The sequence below is a fragment of the Anabrus simplex genome, chromosome 1 (genome assembly GCF_040414725.1).
Source record: "Anabrus simplex isolate iqAnaSimp1 chromosome 1, ASM4041472v1, whole genome shotgun sequence".
Lineage (NCBI taxonomy): Eukaryota > Metazoa > Arthropoda > Insecta > Orthoptera > Tettigoniidae > Anabrus > Anabrus simplex.
The window spans coordinates 536,435,134-536,452,868 of NC_090265.1; the positions used below are offsets into that span (position 1 = coordinate 536,435,134).

At 37.2% G+C, this 17,735-nt stretch overlaps 1 protein-coding gene across 2 annotated transcripts in view; it reads right to left on the reverse strand.

Annotated features, from left to right (window-relative positions):
* CalpC (calpain-C) overlaps positions 1-17,735 on the reverse strand; it is a 459,003-nt gene that overhangs the window by 33,938 nt on the left and 407,330 nt on the right. For both annotated transcript variants that reach the window (XM_067135487.2, XM_067135486.2), the window contains 2 exons: positions 12,591-12,709; positions 6,237-6,282 (listed from right to left, as the gene is read on the reverse strand). In XM_067135487.2, coding sequence (XP_066991588.1) covers positions 6,237-6,282; positions 12,591-12,709 — 165 coding nt within the window. The remainder of the gene's footprint in view (positions 1-6,236; positions 6,283-12,590; positions 12,710-17,735) is intronic.

Below are 17,735 nucleotides of genomic sequence, written 5' to 3' on the forward strand. Positions count from 1 at the left end.
AGCTAAACCATCTCTATTCTTTATCCTAATTAGGTGACAGTTAACACCCAAATTTTTAACTTCTCTTGAACAACTAATGCATTTCTCACATGCTATTTTCCACTCAATTTAAAGCACAACAACACCAGTGATGTATTTCACGACCTCAGATGAAAGCCCATTGATATAACTTCAGGAAAGTTCCTGACAACTCAATTCAGTGTTACTTTCATGCCAAATTCAGTGCTGTCAAAGCGTGGAGTCGAAGAATTTATTCCGTGGACCAGGTCCTTCTTCTCTGTGAAAGTCAAAATAGAGATGTCTTCTAGAGCTAGGAAGTTTGATCCTCTAGGTGCATGGAGTTACCTATTTGTTAATCAGTATTTTCTTGACAGCTGAAATGAACTGTTTAGCTGTATGTTGGTTGTTGGATCCAAATCCAGAATAGAGGTATCCAAACAAAATTTCAATATTACCTTGGCTCACTCTGTAAAATGGCAGATACTTGAGCAGTTGTCTTCAGATGACCAGGTAATCATACATCTCAATAGCACTCTGCATACATACTCTGAAGCTAAAAATCCAGTTTTTCAACTACTGGAGCAAATATGAGTCCCAGATATATCTCTCAGGTTAGTTACTGATATAGTCATCACAGTGAGCAAAAAACTTATTTCTGCTATGTTGCTTGAGTTCTTCACCTGTTTGGAATATTTTCGCAGGATACTCCGACAATTCAAAATATTACATAAAATCAGCTTCATGGTCCGTATCGCACTTCAATAGATTCACAATGAAGTATTTATTTATTTTCCACCTAGTCGATACAATGATTGCCTAAGGCAATTTTTATTGGTCAAAAGTGGTACATGTTTCGTATATTATCAACATCTTCAGCCACATAACAATGTTTAGATGAAAAATATAAAATAGACAAAGTAATGCTTTAGAGGAAGTGTCCTTGAAATTAACATAAGATTGACAAGATTAAAACAAACAAATAACTCAAGAGAAAATATATAAATTATTTCTACAATAGAAAGCAGTCGTCAAGGAAACACTTGTACAATATTCCATAGAGAAATTGTCCTAATAAATATTCTTTTCTTAATAATCCATGAAAAAAGATCAATTTATAAATTAAAAATTATACAATTTATAAGTAATTATCGAAATGAAGAAATCCTGATATCACAGTGCGGCTCTTATTATTAATGTAGATGAAAATATAACTAATTCCTAGTTGTCAAATCTTATTAAGCCTGCTTTCCTTTGGAACAGTAACTCCTGTCATTCTTTCACAGTTTTGCGCCGGGTGTAATATTGATGATGCGTTCTTCCTTGTTCTTGCACCTGAGGAGGAGGAGGAGCGGGGGATATAGGTGTGTCAAGAACTTCCTTGCTGTCACCTATAGCTTCAACTGAGGAGGAATAAGTTGTAGGGCTATCTGTAGGTGGAGAAATTCCAATTCTTTTTTCTTGATCCTTCTCAAGCATTTTCAAATATACTAGAATTTGATAATATAATGGATTCTTATATTCTACAGCCTCATTAAGGTTATCATTTTTCTTTACAAGTTGGTCTAGATGAATGTACAGGTCTTCATATGTGTTCATTAAGCTGCCCTTTTTTAACTTTTTTATGATGGTCAGGTCTTGTTCTATAAATTTACAAACATAGAACAAGACCTGACCATCATAAAAAAGTTAAAAAAGGGCAGCTTAATGAACACATATGAAGACCTGTACATTCATCTAGACCAACTTGTAAAGAAAAATGATAACCTTAATGAGGCTGTAGAATATAAGAATCCATTATATTATCAAATTCTAGTATATTTGAAAATGCTTGAGAAGGATCAAGAAAAAAGAATTGGAATTTCTCCACCTACAGATAGCCCTACAACTTATTCCTCCTCAGTTGAAGCTATAGGTGACAGCAAGGAAGTTCTTGACACACCTATATCCCCCGCTCCTCCTCCTCCTCAGGTGCAAGAACAAGGAAGAACGCATCATCAATATTACACCCGGCGCAAAACTGTGAAAGAATGACAGGAGTTACTGTTCCAAAGGAAAGCAGGCTTAATAAGATTTGACAACTAGGAATTAGTTATATTTTCATCTACATTAATAATAAGAGCCGCACTGTGATATCAGGATTTCTTCATTTCGATAATTACTTATAAATTGTATAATTTTTAATTTATAAATTGATCTTTTTTCATGGATTATTAAGAAAAGAATATTTATTAGGACAATTTCTCTATGGAATATTGTACAAGTGTTTCCTTGACGACTGCTTTCTATTGTAGAAATAATTTATATATTTTCTCTTGAGTTATTTGTTTGTTTTAATCTTGTCAATCTTATGTTAATTTCAAGGACACTTCCTCTAAAGCATTACTTTGTCTATTTTATATTTTTCATCTAAACATTGTTATGTGGCTGAAGATGTTGATAATATACGAAACATGTACCACTTTTGACCAATAAAAATTGCCTTAGGCAATCATTGTATCGACTAGGTGGAAAATAAATAAATACTTCATTGTGAATCAATTCAAAATATTGAACAATTATTAAATACAGTACCTAATTTAAGGAAAATGATCAGTCAGCCCTTTCACATTCTCAAACCCTTCAATATTTGTTTCTAGACAAAATTGCAGAGCATCTGTGATGGATTCGCTGAGAAACTGAACAGCTAGCTGTACATTCACCTTCTGCAGTTTGTAGTTGACATAAGTTCCCCACAGTTTATTAGCTAAATGCAGCCCTTCATTCTCTTGTAGCTTCTGCAAAAGTATGATGTGGTTACAAGACATAATTTGTCCATCCTTGTTATACAGAATTTTCTTGTCACCCAAGGCATTTTGGACTAGTTTAGGCATGCTGCATGGAACTAGGAAAAAACTATTCTGAGATTTAGTCACGGGATGAGGAAAAGATGACACATCATCATGCTTGATCTTGTAGCTTAACTGATTAGCCATGCTTATATTACTAACCAAACTATCACATGTCAGTGACACTATAGTAACCTTGGCATCATTGAAAATTTACAAGCATTGAATAACTAAAAACAGTGTTGCGTAAGGAAGTAACCAACAGGCACATGCCAAGCATATTTATGGGAACAACCATAAAAATTGAATTGTCTCCTGCCACCTGCTTGTTATCACAATCTGCTACAGATCTAAAATCAACATACCCTGTGGTTTTTCATGCATACTGCTCAACATACTTGGTAACTGCCATCTTATCAACAACTGGAGAACATACAAGAGGAAAATCTCTGTCAGCCTCTTTCAAAGTGGAAAGTGCTTCCGTGAAGAGATGCATCTATAGATGTGTACCATTTAGCAATAGTTCTAGGGTGGGGTAAGCAGATAATGAACATGTTCCTGATGTAAGAATATGCCTTGGGGCAGTAGAATTCTAATGTTAGTGCAAATGACATCAGCTGAGGTGAATAACCTTTGCCCTTACTGCACTGTTTCACAAGTAATTCCTTATAAACGCCTGAAATATCAGCAAACTGAATCGTGCACTCATTTATAATAAAACTTTTTGATTTCAGGTTGCAAAATAAAGCTTCTATAGTTGTTGCCTTATTTTTCATCCTAGCATTCCTTTTTCATACATTTTTAAGATGATTCACATATATCTCAATGAAGCCCTCATTTTTGTAATTATTAATTTCAATTCCTCTTCTTTCTTTTGACATTGTGCATGCTCAAAGTTGTTTTTTTTTTTTCATTTTTCTTCAATCAATCAATCAATACTAATCTGCATTTAGGGCAGTCGCCCAGGTGGCAGATTCCCTATCTGTTGCTTTCCTAGCCTTTTCCAAAATGATTTCAAAGAAATTGGAAATTTATTGAACATCTCCCTTGGTAAGTTATTCCAATCCCTAACTCCCCTTCCTATAAATGAATATTTGCCCCAGTTTGTCCTCTTGAATTCCAACTTTATCTTCATATTGTGATCTTTCCTACTTTTATAAATGCCTTTCAAACTTATTCGTCTACTAATGTCATTCCACGCCATCTCTCCGCTGACAGCTCGGAACATACCACTTAGTCGAGCAGCTCTTCTTCTTTCTCTCAATTCTTCCCAACCCAAACATTGCAACATTTTTGTAACGCTACTCTTTTGTCGGAAATCACTCAGAACAAATCGAGCTGCTTTTCATTGGATTTTTTCCAGTTCTTGAATCAGGTAATCCTGGTGAGGGTCCCATACACTGGAACCATACTCTAGTTGGGGTCTTACCAGAGACTTATATGCCCTCTCCTTTACATCCTTACTACAACCCCTAAACACCCTCATAACCATGTGCAGAGATCGGTACCCTTTATTTACAATCCCATTTATGTGATTACCCCAATGAAGATCTTTCCTTATATTAACACCTAGATACTTACAATGATCCCCAAAAGGAACTTTCACCCCATCAACGCAGTAATTAAAACTGAGAGGACTTTTCCTATTTGTGAAACTCACAACCTGACTTTTAACCCCGTTTATCAACATACCATTGCCTGCTGTCCATCTCACAACATTTTCGAGATCACGTTGCAGTTGCTCACAATCTTGTAACTTATTTATCACTCTATAGAGAATAACATCATCCGCAAAAAGCCTTACCTCCGATTCCACTCCTTTACTCATATCATTTATATATATAAGAAAACATAAAGGTCCGATAACACTGCCCTGAGGAACTCCCCTCTCAACTATTACAGGGTCAGACAAAACTTCACCTACTCTAACTCTCTGAGATCTATTTTCTAGAAATATAGCAACCCATTCAGTCACTCTTTTGTCTAGTCCAATTGCACTCATTTTTGCCAGTAGTCTCCCATGATCCACCCTATCAAATGCTTTAGACAGGTCAATCGTGATACAGTCCATTTGACCTCCAGAATCCAAGATATCTGCTATAACTTGCTGGAATCCTACAAGTTGAGCTTCAGTGGAATAATCTTTCCTAAAACCGAATTGCCTTCTATCGAACCAGTTATTAATTTCACAAACATGTCTAATATAATCAGAAAGAATGAACACTCCCCTCCCACCATTCCTATCCTATCTCTACGATACACACTCCAGTGACGTGAGAAAATTTCTGCATCCATTATATCATTTCTCAGCCATGATTCAACTCCTATTACAATATCTGGTAAATATATATCTATTAAATTACTTAATTCTATTCCTTTCTTTACAATACTTCTACAGTTCAACACTAACAATTTTATGTCATCCCTACTTGATTTCCAGTTCCCTGTTCCCTTATGACCGCTCCCTAGGCCATCCCGTTTCCCTGAATGTACCTCCCTATTACCCTTCCAAACAAATTTCCTAACTTATATGTACCACTGCGGTTTAAATGAAGGCCGTCTGAGCGCAGATCCCTATCTCCTACCCTTGTCTGGGGATTGAACACTCTGAATAAACAAAAGAAAATATTGCTAGTTAAAATGTGGAATACAAAAGTATGATTGGAGTATATTGTGTTCAAAGCTCACCCTGTCCTAAAAAAGGAAATTTTTTAACTTTTTTTTTTTTTTTTTTTTTTTGGCACCAGGAACAGTATGGCACTGGTAGACCCCTCCAATTTGATATTACTTGGATCAAGAGTGTCAACATTCCTGGACTGTGGTTCCTTCCTTTTCTGTAAAACATTATTATTTCGAATGCCATCCAAACGGAACTATAAAGCACATCAGCCACTATCGTAATCTAAGTCCTTAAATGATTTGGAAACCTAAACCAGTCCATATTTTACAACAGTGAAAAAACAAACATGCATGTCTACGTTTAATATGTACTGACCAATGAGAAGAAAAAAATTTGGTGGTTTTACTGTTCCTGTCACTTCTATTGTTGCACCCACAGACCCATGACAAAGGATGGTTTTATCAGGCAACTTGTCACAGCTAACTCACTGGATGAATACCAACTTATGACTAGCAATTAGTATGTACCGCATCCCAGTGAGCTGGGGTGCTAACCAATATCATTGCCGGTTTCAAGGAGTGGTCCCGTTTGATGTGGGTAAAGGCTACTGCATTATTATTCTCACCTTCCTCTATTATCGGAACAGGTATGGATTCCTCTGAAGTCTTTACAAAACAACAAATTATCAAACAGTTTTTCATTTTCATGAAGCACAAATCAACAATCCTATCACATCTACTATTTCAGGCCATAAAAAAGATATATCAAAAGATGTAAAATGAAATGCTTACCTTGACAATAGCAGACTTGACAAGTGATGGATGAGTGTCCAACAATCTGAAACATGAAATATATTATTTACTGATTTCCACTTTAAGAAAAATGATTTCAATTATATTACTAATTGGAGATTAAAGCTAAGAGATGTGGGTTACACTTAGTATTAGTGTAGGAAATGAAGTAGAAAGAAATTACAGTGACAGTTGCAAACAGAACTTTGTGAGCTGCTTAATTCCCTCTGTTAGACTTGCACATTGAATACTGAAAGGTATAAAAGTCAGTAATAAAAGTACAAGTCCATTCTGTTCACAAACATTTGAGCAGGACACTGTTATACTATGATGCACCAATGAAATAATGTTGCATGTTCTATTCTATTTTTCCAGGAGATCTACAGAAGATAGTCTGGCTGTCAAATGCTGATGTTCAGTTCAGTACTGGAAAATAGAGTCAAAGTACCTTTTCCCCAATGTAACTATGGTGCTCCCTCACAAGTCGCTTCACCACATTGTATTTGAATGTGATAGAAGAGCATAACAGGGAAATTCATCCAATTTTTTTTTTTGGTAACACCCACAGCCATGGAATGGAAGAATGGATAGGCACATCAGACTTATAAGCTTCTCCTGTTGGTGCCCCTTTAAATTCATACATATTTATCTTGCATGTTTTTGTTCATGTCATATAACAAAAAAAAAAAAAAAAAAAAAAAAAAAAAAAACACACACACCAATAAAATGATTAGCATTACTTCTCATTATCCAGTTGTATAGGAGAAATTTAAAAAGTTAGTTTCCCTACATTTTGTAGGTGAACAGGTAAAAAGAGGTGAAGATAAGGAACACCGTTCAGCATCACTCCTTTACATTTTGACAGTATGGATATGGTATTCAAGCATCTGTCAAAGAATAAACTGAGCGTCTACTTTCCTTGACAATAGGAAGTGTCATCCTGTTTGTTGAACACTACTAACTGATTCAGAGTCGCACATAAATGTCTTCCTGCACCATTTCATCAATGAAATTAGTGAATTCATCTGATATTGATAGGCAGCCTTTCTGCTTTTCATTTTTCACAACCATTTGACCCTCTTCAGAATCATGGCACCACTTCTGCAATTGTTGGACAGGTTGACAGGTTAATAGGTTATGTGGTTATGTGGTTATACGGTTATATCACTATGTGTACTTCTTCCTACAACCACTCACTGAGTATCTTCACCATTTTTCAACTATCCCTGTGCCAATGTTCTATTACATCGGCTTGTGCACCTGTGCACCATCTACTGGTGTAGTAACCTTGGGTACAAATGATCGGATACGTAAGTTGGAGCGAGTTCCAGCCCTTTCTCTTTGAGCACTAAAACAGGGAACCTCACTTTTGAATTATTCTTATCATTCTCCAGGCAGGACAGACAATTCAAAGTTACATAACATGAAGTACATACTTGAATGAATACAGTACAGCATAATGTTGTTTTGAGTCAATTGTCAGTGCCTGTTTACCAGTACAGTAGAGTCTCGCTCAACCAACCTTCGCTTATCCGACATTCTGTGTTATCCGACACTGGTAGGCTTAATTTGAACTTTAGGTGGAGGCAATTTTGGGACACCCGGTGTGGAGGGTGCGACCGTGGGAAAAGCACTGGCAGTCATGCAGTAGGATTGTTCAGTGTAGTAATGGTTGGGTGCGGATGTTATAGTTTTCATATCCTCTGTGAGTATGGCAAGTAAACAGAAGAAAGTAATTGTTTCTGTGGAAGACAAGTTGAGTGGGTTAAAGAGACTTGACAAAGGGGAAACTCTTCAAAAAAGTGGCTTCAGATTATGGTGTTGGACGTGTTACTGAGGGAGACTGAAAACATAAGAGGGAAGAAATTGAAAAGTGGTGCTCTACCAGAGCAACAAGTGAAGCACTGAAAATTTAAAAAATGATGAAAAATGTGAGTACGAAAAAGTAAGTGAAGCACTATTTCATTGGTTCATTCTTTAAGAAATGGCAGTGTATTTCCAGAAGGAGTTTAATGACGGGGACCCTAATTTTACTACCAGTGCTGGGTGGCTTGATCGCTGGAAAAAAAATGGTACGGCATTGGGCAGCTTAATATCTGTGGGAAAAAAACTGTCAGCTAAATCCGATGAGGTTGTGAAATTTAAAAAAGGAATTTCAAGAAATAATTCTTGCTGTAAGATTAACCGGTGATCAGATTTTTAATTGTGATGAGACTGGGCTGAATTTCAAGATTCTGCCATCAAAACTCTCGCAGCCCAAACCAAGACGTCTGCACCTGGCTACAATGTAGTAAGGAAAGAGTTACTGTTCTTGCCTGTAGTAATATTACTGGGAACTTAAAAGCAAAATTGCTTATGATCAGTAAAGCAAAGAAGCCTAGGGCATTTAAAAATATTTCTGTTAATGCTCTTCCAGTCCGTTACATGAATCAGAAGGCTGCCTGGATGTCTGCTGACTTCTTAAAAGACTGTTCTTTACACAGTTTGTTCCAGATGTAGAAACATTTCTAGCTTCAAACAATCTCCCTAGACAAGCTCTTCTTCTACTAGACAACACTCCATCACACCCAAATGAAGAGCAACTTAGAAATGGTGACATCAAAGTCATGTTCCTCCCTCCTAACGTGACGTCATTATGCCGCCCATGGACCAAGGTGTACTGGAAACATCAAAGAGGAAATATCGGCGGAAACTTCTTTCATCCCTGATAGAGAAAATGGTCAATGGCAAGGACATGATAGAAAAGTTAAAGCTAAACAACATGAAAGACGTGGCATACTGGATAGCGAAGTCTTGGGAAAAAGTTGAAACATCGACGTTAGAAAGTAAGGAACATATTGTTGAGTGAGGTTGAACATCGAGAGGTGGTGGTACAAGAAGACATGGAAAACATTGTTCCCTTACTGAATTGCATTCCTGGCTGTGAGGATGCTGCGACTCAAGATGTGAGTCAGTAGTGTGCACAAGATCAGCTGTTTGAACTAACTGACCTTGATATTATTGGTTTTGTGAATGCTAACGAAAATGAGGATGAAGAACGAGGCACTGTGGAACAAAAGGAGAAAACGATGACTCACAGTGAAAGATTATCATCGATGGCGGGATCTCGCAGCAACAAAACGTGAATCAGCAGCCAAGCAGACATTATTGACAAGTTTCTTTTTGTAAGACATTTGGAATGTTTTCATTCAGTACTGCATCTACTGTACAATTGAATTTAAAGGTCAATAAATAGAGTACCGTAAAACATAGTAATACAGTACAGCCTTCCTGTTTGCTTCAGTTCATTTTCAATGCTATTCTGTATTATCCAACATTTTCGGTGATCCGACGTACTTCAGGTCCCGTTTAGGTCGGATAATTGAGACTACTGTATTCCATTGAAGGTGTTAATGCTGTTACATCAGCATTTAATACAGTTGTACAGTTAGGGAGTTTGAAGAGGGCACTTTTGGCATGTGAGAAGGAAATGTGTTGTTCCAATAAATTGCATAGTATTTCTGATGTGCATAGAGTAAACAGAGAACAGTTTGAAGAAGACTCTACTACATGAAGAGAATGATCTAACATTGAAGCAGTGTTTGATATGATACCCAGGCAAGTACAACAGGTTGTACAGGCCAGGAGAGAACAAACTACTTTATTCCGCACATCTTGTGCATATGACGGTAAGACTTTACTAATTTTTTAAAGTACCAATAGCAGCTGGCTATAAAGTGCAGGGGACAGGGTCCCTCCAGCTAAATAATCATTATTGCATTATTGCATGGTTTTACAAGTAGTAACACTGCAAATGATAATGCACTCAATTTCGGTACTTGGCACAGCATGCAACTAGTGGGGCAACATTTTCATCTGACGCGTAGTTCGCTTCCTTTGGTAGGCTTCTTACTGGCTGGTCAAGCTGAGCCTCTTTCTTGGGTAAGTTTGGTTTGTGCCAGTATAGAACCTACTATTTCTGAACATGCAGAGAGCGGGAGATTTGGTCATTGGTGAAGCCAGCTGCTACAAACAGAAGTATACAAAGGCTGTTTGCACTAAGTCAGAAGTGTTTCAAACTAATCTGCCATCTGCAGTTTGACAAGCATGCTATGCTGGCTTATGAAATTAGTCAATATCCTATTACATAATAACGGGCTCCAGGAAATGTTCTCCGCAGTGCCTGCGAGCTGCTGAGTAAGGGAGCACGAGCAGTTTAGTCGGCAGCATGGTGCCACATCTGTCACCCTCGCTCGCCGACAGGCCAAGGTCAACAGGGTAGCACTACAGGAAAAGCCACATGTGTTAGCTGTGGGCTGTTGAAATTGTTAGTGTGTATTGCAGTGAGCGAACGTTCAGATAGATTATTGAAATAGTGCAACAGAATACAGGCAGCAATGTTTACTACTGAAGAGAGAGTTTTTTTGGTGGAATATGATTTTCGTGAAGGCAATCGTTTTACAGAAAATGTTAAACTAAAATTTCAGGCACGGTTTCTTAATTCAAAGTGTCCAAACTAGGATACCGTTCAGGATTTGATAAGTAAATTTCATGTGACTGGCTCAGTCCACGATGTACCAGGAACAGGCAGGTGTACAAAACTAATCCAAAAACGACTGATGAACTTAAAGTGAATATCATTAATTATGTGCAGTCCTTTACACAAGAAACTTAAGTGAAAGTCTGCGACAATATGTGTAGACGTGTTGAAGTCTGTCTTCGAACACAAGGACAACACTTCTAGCATCTGTTATGAATTGCTGTGGTGAGTACAAAGTTTACTGTTTGTTTTGATACAAGCGGCAGCAGCCGTGCTGCCAACTTAACTGCTGATGCAAACCTGCACAGCAGCACCTAGGCACTGTGGAGAACATTTCCTGGTGCCCTGTATTTAGTGTGTGTGCAGTTTTGGAATAAAGAGTCGCATAATGGACATCACAGATATACTTGTAGCTATGATCAACCTGTTGGCTACATATGTAAATGTGTAGTTCTTATAAAACAGTGAATTCTATTCTAAGTAGACCTTTTTCACAACTGTCCCTAACTGAAAAGGCGGACAAAGACATTCGGTTGACCAACATACTACTAGAACAAGTGGAGCAATATAAAGTGGGCAAATATCAGCATAGATGCCAGTTAGGGATGTATACAGAATATAAATGGTTGTGTGGCTCTGACTCGTCCGCCTGTCTGTGTCTGTCCAACCCTTGTCCCATTTCTCTACAGGGTCAGGTATGAGGCAAGATGAATCTGTCATGGCGGGTTTTTATGACCAGATGCCCTTCCTCACATCAACCTCATCAGAGGAGTTAATGAGATGAGATAAATGACATGATATATGATAGTAGGAAGGGAGATGGTGAAACCCGGTGCCAGCACATAGCCTACTCAAGGAATGTGCTTTTCTGTTTTTTGTCTATGTTATTCAGGCATTACAGGAATTGGATGAAAACTGGAGCAGCAGACCCTAAACACTTGAAAGAAAAAATTAAAAAACATAAGTTCCTCTCAAAATGGTGAAATGTCTATTAGTGTAAATGAAGCCATTGGACTGCACCATGCTCTTGAGGATGCAATATTCAAGTTCTGATTGTCTGTTTTTTAAAAATTAATGCTGCATGTTGACATACTGTAGAATTGGTCACAAAAACATGAAACAGATTCAGTACAAATAAAGAAAAGCTATTTCAGACTTCGCAAAGTGTGTAATACAACAATGTGAATAATAGATACAGTTGCATGTGATTTTATAGATTAAATAATTCTGATAAAAGACTTAGAGTAAATGAGAGAGAGAGAGAGAGAGATGGGGGGGAGAGAGTGAGAGTGAGAGAGAGAGAGTGTGAGTGTGAGTATGAGTGTGAGTGTGTGTGTGTGTTTAATGGAAAAAAGCACAAAACAAAAAGAGGTTGGATTTCACCAAGGCAATGTAGGGCCCCACATGTCTTTGGTCACCTGCAGAAAGTTGTGCAAGACTGACCATGGCATCTTATCAGACACTGGACATAACATGTCGCAAATTCCACTTGTTTTGATCCTTGTAGGTAGAATACGTTGAATAGAATATATTTGGATGATATCATCAACAGAGTCATTTGGTTGAATTCTTCACCTCATAGGAAGACAGCATCTACTCAGGCAGTATTTTAAGATAGCTGGAAAGCAACTTAAATCACGAAAAAAAAAAATTAAGGATACATTGATCTCCTTCATAAACTCATTAAATATGTTTAGTTACCTCCATAGAAAACATACTTTTTGAATACATTTCTAGATAATCACAGCATCCTCCTATTTAAGAAATTTACTAGCAATAACAGAACTCTTTGCCTTCAGTTTATTACAGTAAATGACTATGATACTTGCACTCACTTAAGTTTTAAGGGTTTACTTGAGTAGACTCGCAACGTGAAGTTTGATTCTTGACCAGACTCAAATGTCGTAGGCAGTACAAGATATCCACCTTGTTCTAACTGACATCTGTGGCTCACCTGCAACAAAGAAATATAATGGTACAAAATCCCTTCAAAATGAAGAAATAGTAAGGCCTACTGGATGTGGACAGCTGTTATTAAACAAAGAAAAAAAAAGGATAGTAGACAATTAGCAATTAGAGATAACTGAGGATAAGTGCATAAATGAAAGTGATTCAAAAATATGCAGAAAATGACTACAACTGAAAGAAGTTTTACCAATCATTATGTCTTGGTTATATTAAATGGACTAAATTCAAATTTTAAACTTCACAAGTTCATAAAATTTGTTGCTCATTTCTCTACCTTGTATGTACTAGATCAATCATGTTATAAGTCCTAGTCAAGTTCGGTGGTTTTTTGGAGAGAAGAATCCATAGCTCATCATGTGATAAAGTATGTAATAGACATTAGGTGCACAGCTGGAAAAATTCTCTCTTGTTTCTTGGCATAATAATCCCTTGTGTAATATATATATATATATATATATATTTGGTATTACCATAATTCACTTTAGTATTGACAATGGTGGTGGAACCTACTAGGAGACACGATGTCAAAACTGGACTGCGATTCACCTTAAAAGCTGCTCCATGCCTATAAAGTAACAGATTATAAATGTGGGCTAACAAGTACTGCCAGTCAGGGGTGCCAACTCCAGGGGTGCTGCAGTGCATGAGCACCCACCAGAATGTTTGTGGGAGTGTCCAGCAACCCTCACAAACAGGGAGAAGAAATATTTAAAAAGGAGATAATAAGATAAAAGAAAGAAAATCAGGGAGTGAGGAGGAATTTTTCATCATAGTTCTAAACCCCAGTGTAACGTGCTCCCTAAAATAGCAAGGAAAATAATTCTTTACCTGCTCAACACTTTCATGCAACTACCATCTTTGCCTCCCAGCAACCTACTAACCATGCTGAGCTTTCATCGGCTTCTCTGATATGCGACTACTTACGTCATCGAACTTTCTTGTAGCTGCTCCATGCCTCCGCTGTTTGAGGACATTCCATCTGTGCTGCTATAAATATGCCAATTATTTCCCTCTCAAGTAAGTCCAGCTTTGATAGCGGTCTTGTGTGAAGAGCCTTCGGCAGACGTGTGTGCCTTGTGCATGTTCATTTTAATCCTGACTAACTGGATTTGTGCATCGTGTGACGCTGGGTGAGTGAACTGTTATGTTTTATTGAAGCATTAAACATTGGGAGCTTGTCTCCCGTTTTGCCCTTAAGGCTCTAACTGGAAACTAACTAACTAAAATGTTGTCATTCTCCCCTGAAGGGGGAGGCGGGCCTCTTAGACGGTGACTGAGATGCTCAGAGAAGGTGAGGGGGTTGGCGGCCGTGGCCTATACTAGGAACTGTCCCAGCATTCCGCCTTAGTGCAGGAGAATGGGAAACCACGGAAAGCCATTCTCAGGACAGCTGATGGTTGGGGCCAGCCATGAGGTCCAGCCCTGTCCTGTCTCCCGAATGCAGAGGCATAGAGCCATGGCCACCCCTCGTCCGCTCGGCTGGCCGGTCAAAGTGCATAGCTGTTGGACCACAGACTATCCGTGGCCACTTGAGGGCCGAAACGACCCTAAATGGAACTTTGTTCTTTTCTTCATGTAATATATCGTTCATTCCTCCATAGCGAGAACATCATTTTCAATTATTTAAATGTAACTCTGTGGAAAATATAGTGTGACGACATGTGGACAAGGACTTCCTTTCAAAATTATTACACGAAATCCTAAACTAAGAACAGTGTTCCACTGCTTCCCTCCAGCTTAAATTCAAATGAATACCAATGCAGGATTCAACCTCCCTCCCATCTCTTACCCAATCCCTGTTCCCTACATGTTGTTTTTAGGTAGTTCAGCTTTGTATTCATTTCCGCTGGCAGGAAATACTTTAATTAACCATTACATGGCTTTTATTGAATTGTAATTTTCTGTGGCCAATTTAACACTAAAACCGCCGGAGCAGTCAAAATGACTGCTACACATTTTCCAAACTCAATTTTGACTATCGTTTTTATTGTAGTATATTGAGCAACAGTGACTTTTCCTGACTAGTGCCCAAGAAAATCCATATTAAATATAATTAATTTTGCATCAATAGATGGGGCGTTGGTAACGGCTATACCTACTACCATTGGTCCACCTTTTCAATACAAAATGAAAATTACATAGGGACTAGTTTCGACCTAGTAATAGGTCATCATCAGCCTGAAGTAAATTAAAGCGTAAATATCGAAGAAAAACATAAACAATGTAAACACAAGTACAGTCTTTTTAAAGGTACATACCATGTGGGAATTTGAGTAGAGATATATTAAAAATAATAACTCTTCCAATTGACGAAGCACTGAGCGGAAGTTATGTAAAGTTCGGTGCGCCGTATATTATAAAAGACCACTGTGCACTAAATGATGTAATAAAGAAGAAGAGTAGGTTGAATGCTGGCTTCTTCTTAGCTGTTGTATATTCGAAGAAGATTACGTCGTATTTTATAAGGTATTGAAAGACGTCAAAATACATGGATGTTGGAAAGGCTCTTCATTTTTTGGAACAAGGCAATTGTTGCGCGAGGAGGCTTAGGAAACCAGAGAAGCGCTATATTATGTTAAAAAATAGAGATCCTTAAAAAAGTTCCGTGCGTCGTATAAATTGTGGAAATGGAAATCGAAAAAACTTGGTTCTTAAGCGATAATGTTGTTCATTCAGAGATCAATTGAAAATAAAGAATCGTAACATTGTCTTCTCAAGATGTTTATAAAGTAGAATTAATAGACGATGCGAAGTATGATACTAGGAGAAAGCTCTTCTGCTTCTGGAATCTTCAAGGACGATGGATGTTTCACGAGGTGGAATAACATATACGGAGTTAAATAAAGGTGGATATAAATTCGCAGTTCAATGCGGACCATAAATTTGATTCTGAATAAAAGACAGTAAGTTTTTTATTATTATTTATTTATTTTTTTTATTATTAGCTGAAGAGAGAAACGGAGGTAGGTAAGGATCAAAGGAAAATTTATTTGAGGAGGTGAAGGAAGGAAAATACAGGTATGAGATTTTTTTTTTTTTAGCTGAAGAGAGAAACGGAGGTAGGTAAGGATCAAAGGAAAATTTTAGAGGAGGTGAAGGAAGGAAAATAAAGGTATGAGGTTCTTTTTTTTTTTTTAGCTGAAGAGAGAAACGGAGGTAGGTAAGGATCAAAGGAAAATTTTTGAGGAGGTGAAGGAAGGAAAATACAGGTATGAGATTTTTTTTTTTTTTTTTAGCTGAAGAGAGAAACGGAGGTAGGTAAGGATCAAAGGAAAATTTTAGAGGAGGTGAAGGAAGGAAAATAAAGGTATGAGTTTTTTTTTTTTTTTTAGCTGAAGAGAGAAACGGAGGTAGGTAAGGATCAAAGGAAAATTGTTGCGCGAGGAGTAAAATTTTCCTTTGATCCTTACCTACCTCCGTTTCTCTCTTCAGCTTAAAAAAACACCCTCATACCTTTATTTTCCTTCCTTCACCTCCTCTAAAATTTTCCTTTGATCCTTACCTACCTCCGTTTCTCTCTTCAGCTAATATTAAAAAAAAAAAAAATCTCATACCTTTATTTTCCTTCCTTCACCTCCTCAAAAATTTTCCTTTGATCCTTACCTACCTCCGTTTCTCTCTTCAGCTATAAAAAAAAAAAACTCATACCTTTATTTTCCTTCCTTCACCTCCTCTAAAATTGTCCTTTGATCCTTACCTACCTCCGTTTCTCTCTTCAGCTAAAAAAAAAAAAAAAAATCTCATACCTGTATTTTCCTTCCTTCACCTCCTCAAATAAATTTTCCTTTGATCCTTACCTACCTCCGTTTCTCTCTTCAGCTAATAATAAAAAAAAATAATAAAAAATAATAATAATAAAAAACTTACTGTCTTTTATTCAGAATCAAATTTATGGTCCGCATTGAACTGCGAATTTATATCCACCTTTATTTAACTCCATATATGTTATTCCACCTCGTGAAACATCCATCGTCCTTGAAGATTCCAGAAGCAGAAGAGCTTTCTCCTAGTATCATACTTCGCATCGTCTATTAATTCTACTTTATAAACATCTTGAGAAGACAATGTTACGATTCTTTATTTTCAATTGATCTCTGAATGAACAACATTATCGCTTAAGAACCAAGTTTTTTCGATTTCCATTTCCACAATTTATACGACGCACGGAACTTTTTTAAGGATCTCTATTTTTTAACATAATATAGCGCTTCTCTGGTTTCCTAAGCCTCCTCGCGCAACAATTGCCTTGTTCCAAAAAATGAAGAGCCTTTCCAACATCCATGTATTTTGACGTCTTTCAATACCTTATAAAATACGACGTAATCTTCTTCGAATATACAACAGCTAAGAAGAAGCCAGCATTCAACCTACTCTTCTTCTTTATTACATCATTTAGTGCACAGTGGTCTTTTATAATATACGGCGCACCGAACTTTACATAACTTCCGCTCAGTGCTTCGTCAATTGGAAGAGTTATTATTTTTAATATATCTCTACTCAAATTCCCACATGGTATGTACCTTTAAAAAGACTGTACTTGTGTTTACATTGTTTATGTTTTTCTTCGATATTTACGCTTTAATTTACTTCAGGCTGATGATGACCTATTACTAGGTCGAAACTAGTCCCTATGTAATTTTCATTTTGTATTGAAAAGGTGGACCAATAATAATATATTATTTTACTCTATTGTAATCACAGTTCAATACGGATCTATCATTATGAAACTTATTTCTTTTAATTATACCTACTACCGCCGGAGCGGTCATTTTGACCGCTGTATTAATTATCATAATAAAATGTATTGTAACACATACCTCTCATTGAGAGATAATCATCTACTTATAATTATCCTATCAGCAACGGTAATGTACAAAACCACAACAGTAGAACTGGGATATATTATGAATTGTACAAGCATTATTTCCGCTGCGTCTCCGGTAGTGTTATCATTCGTCAGCTTTTGTCAATTCGTCAGCTTGTCACAATACAGTAAACTTGTCCCCTAAACT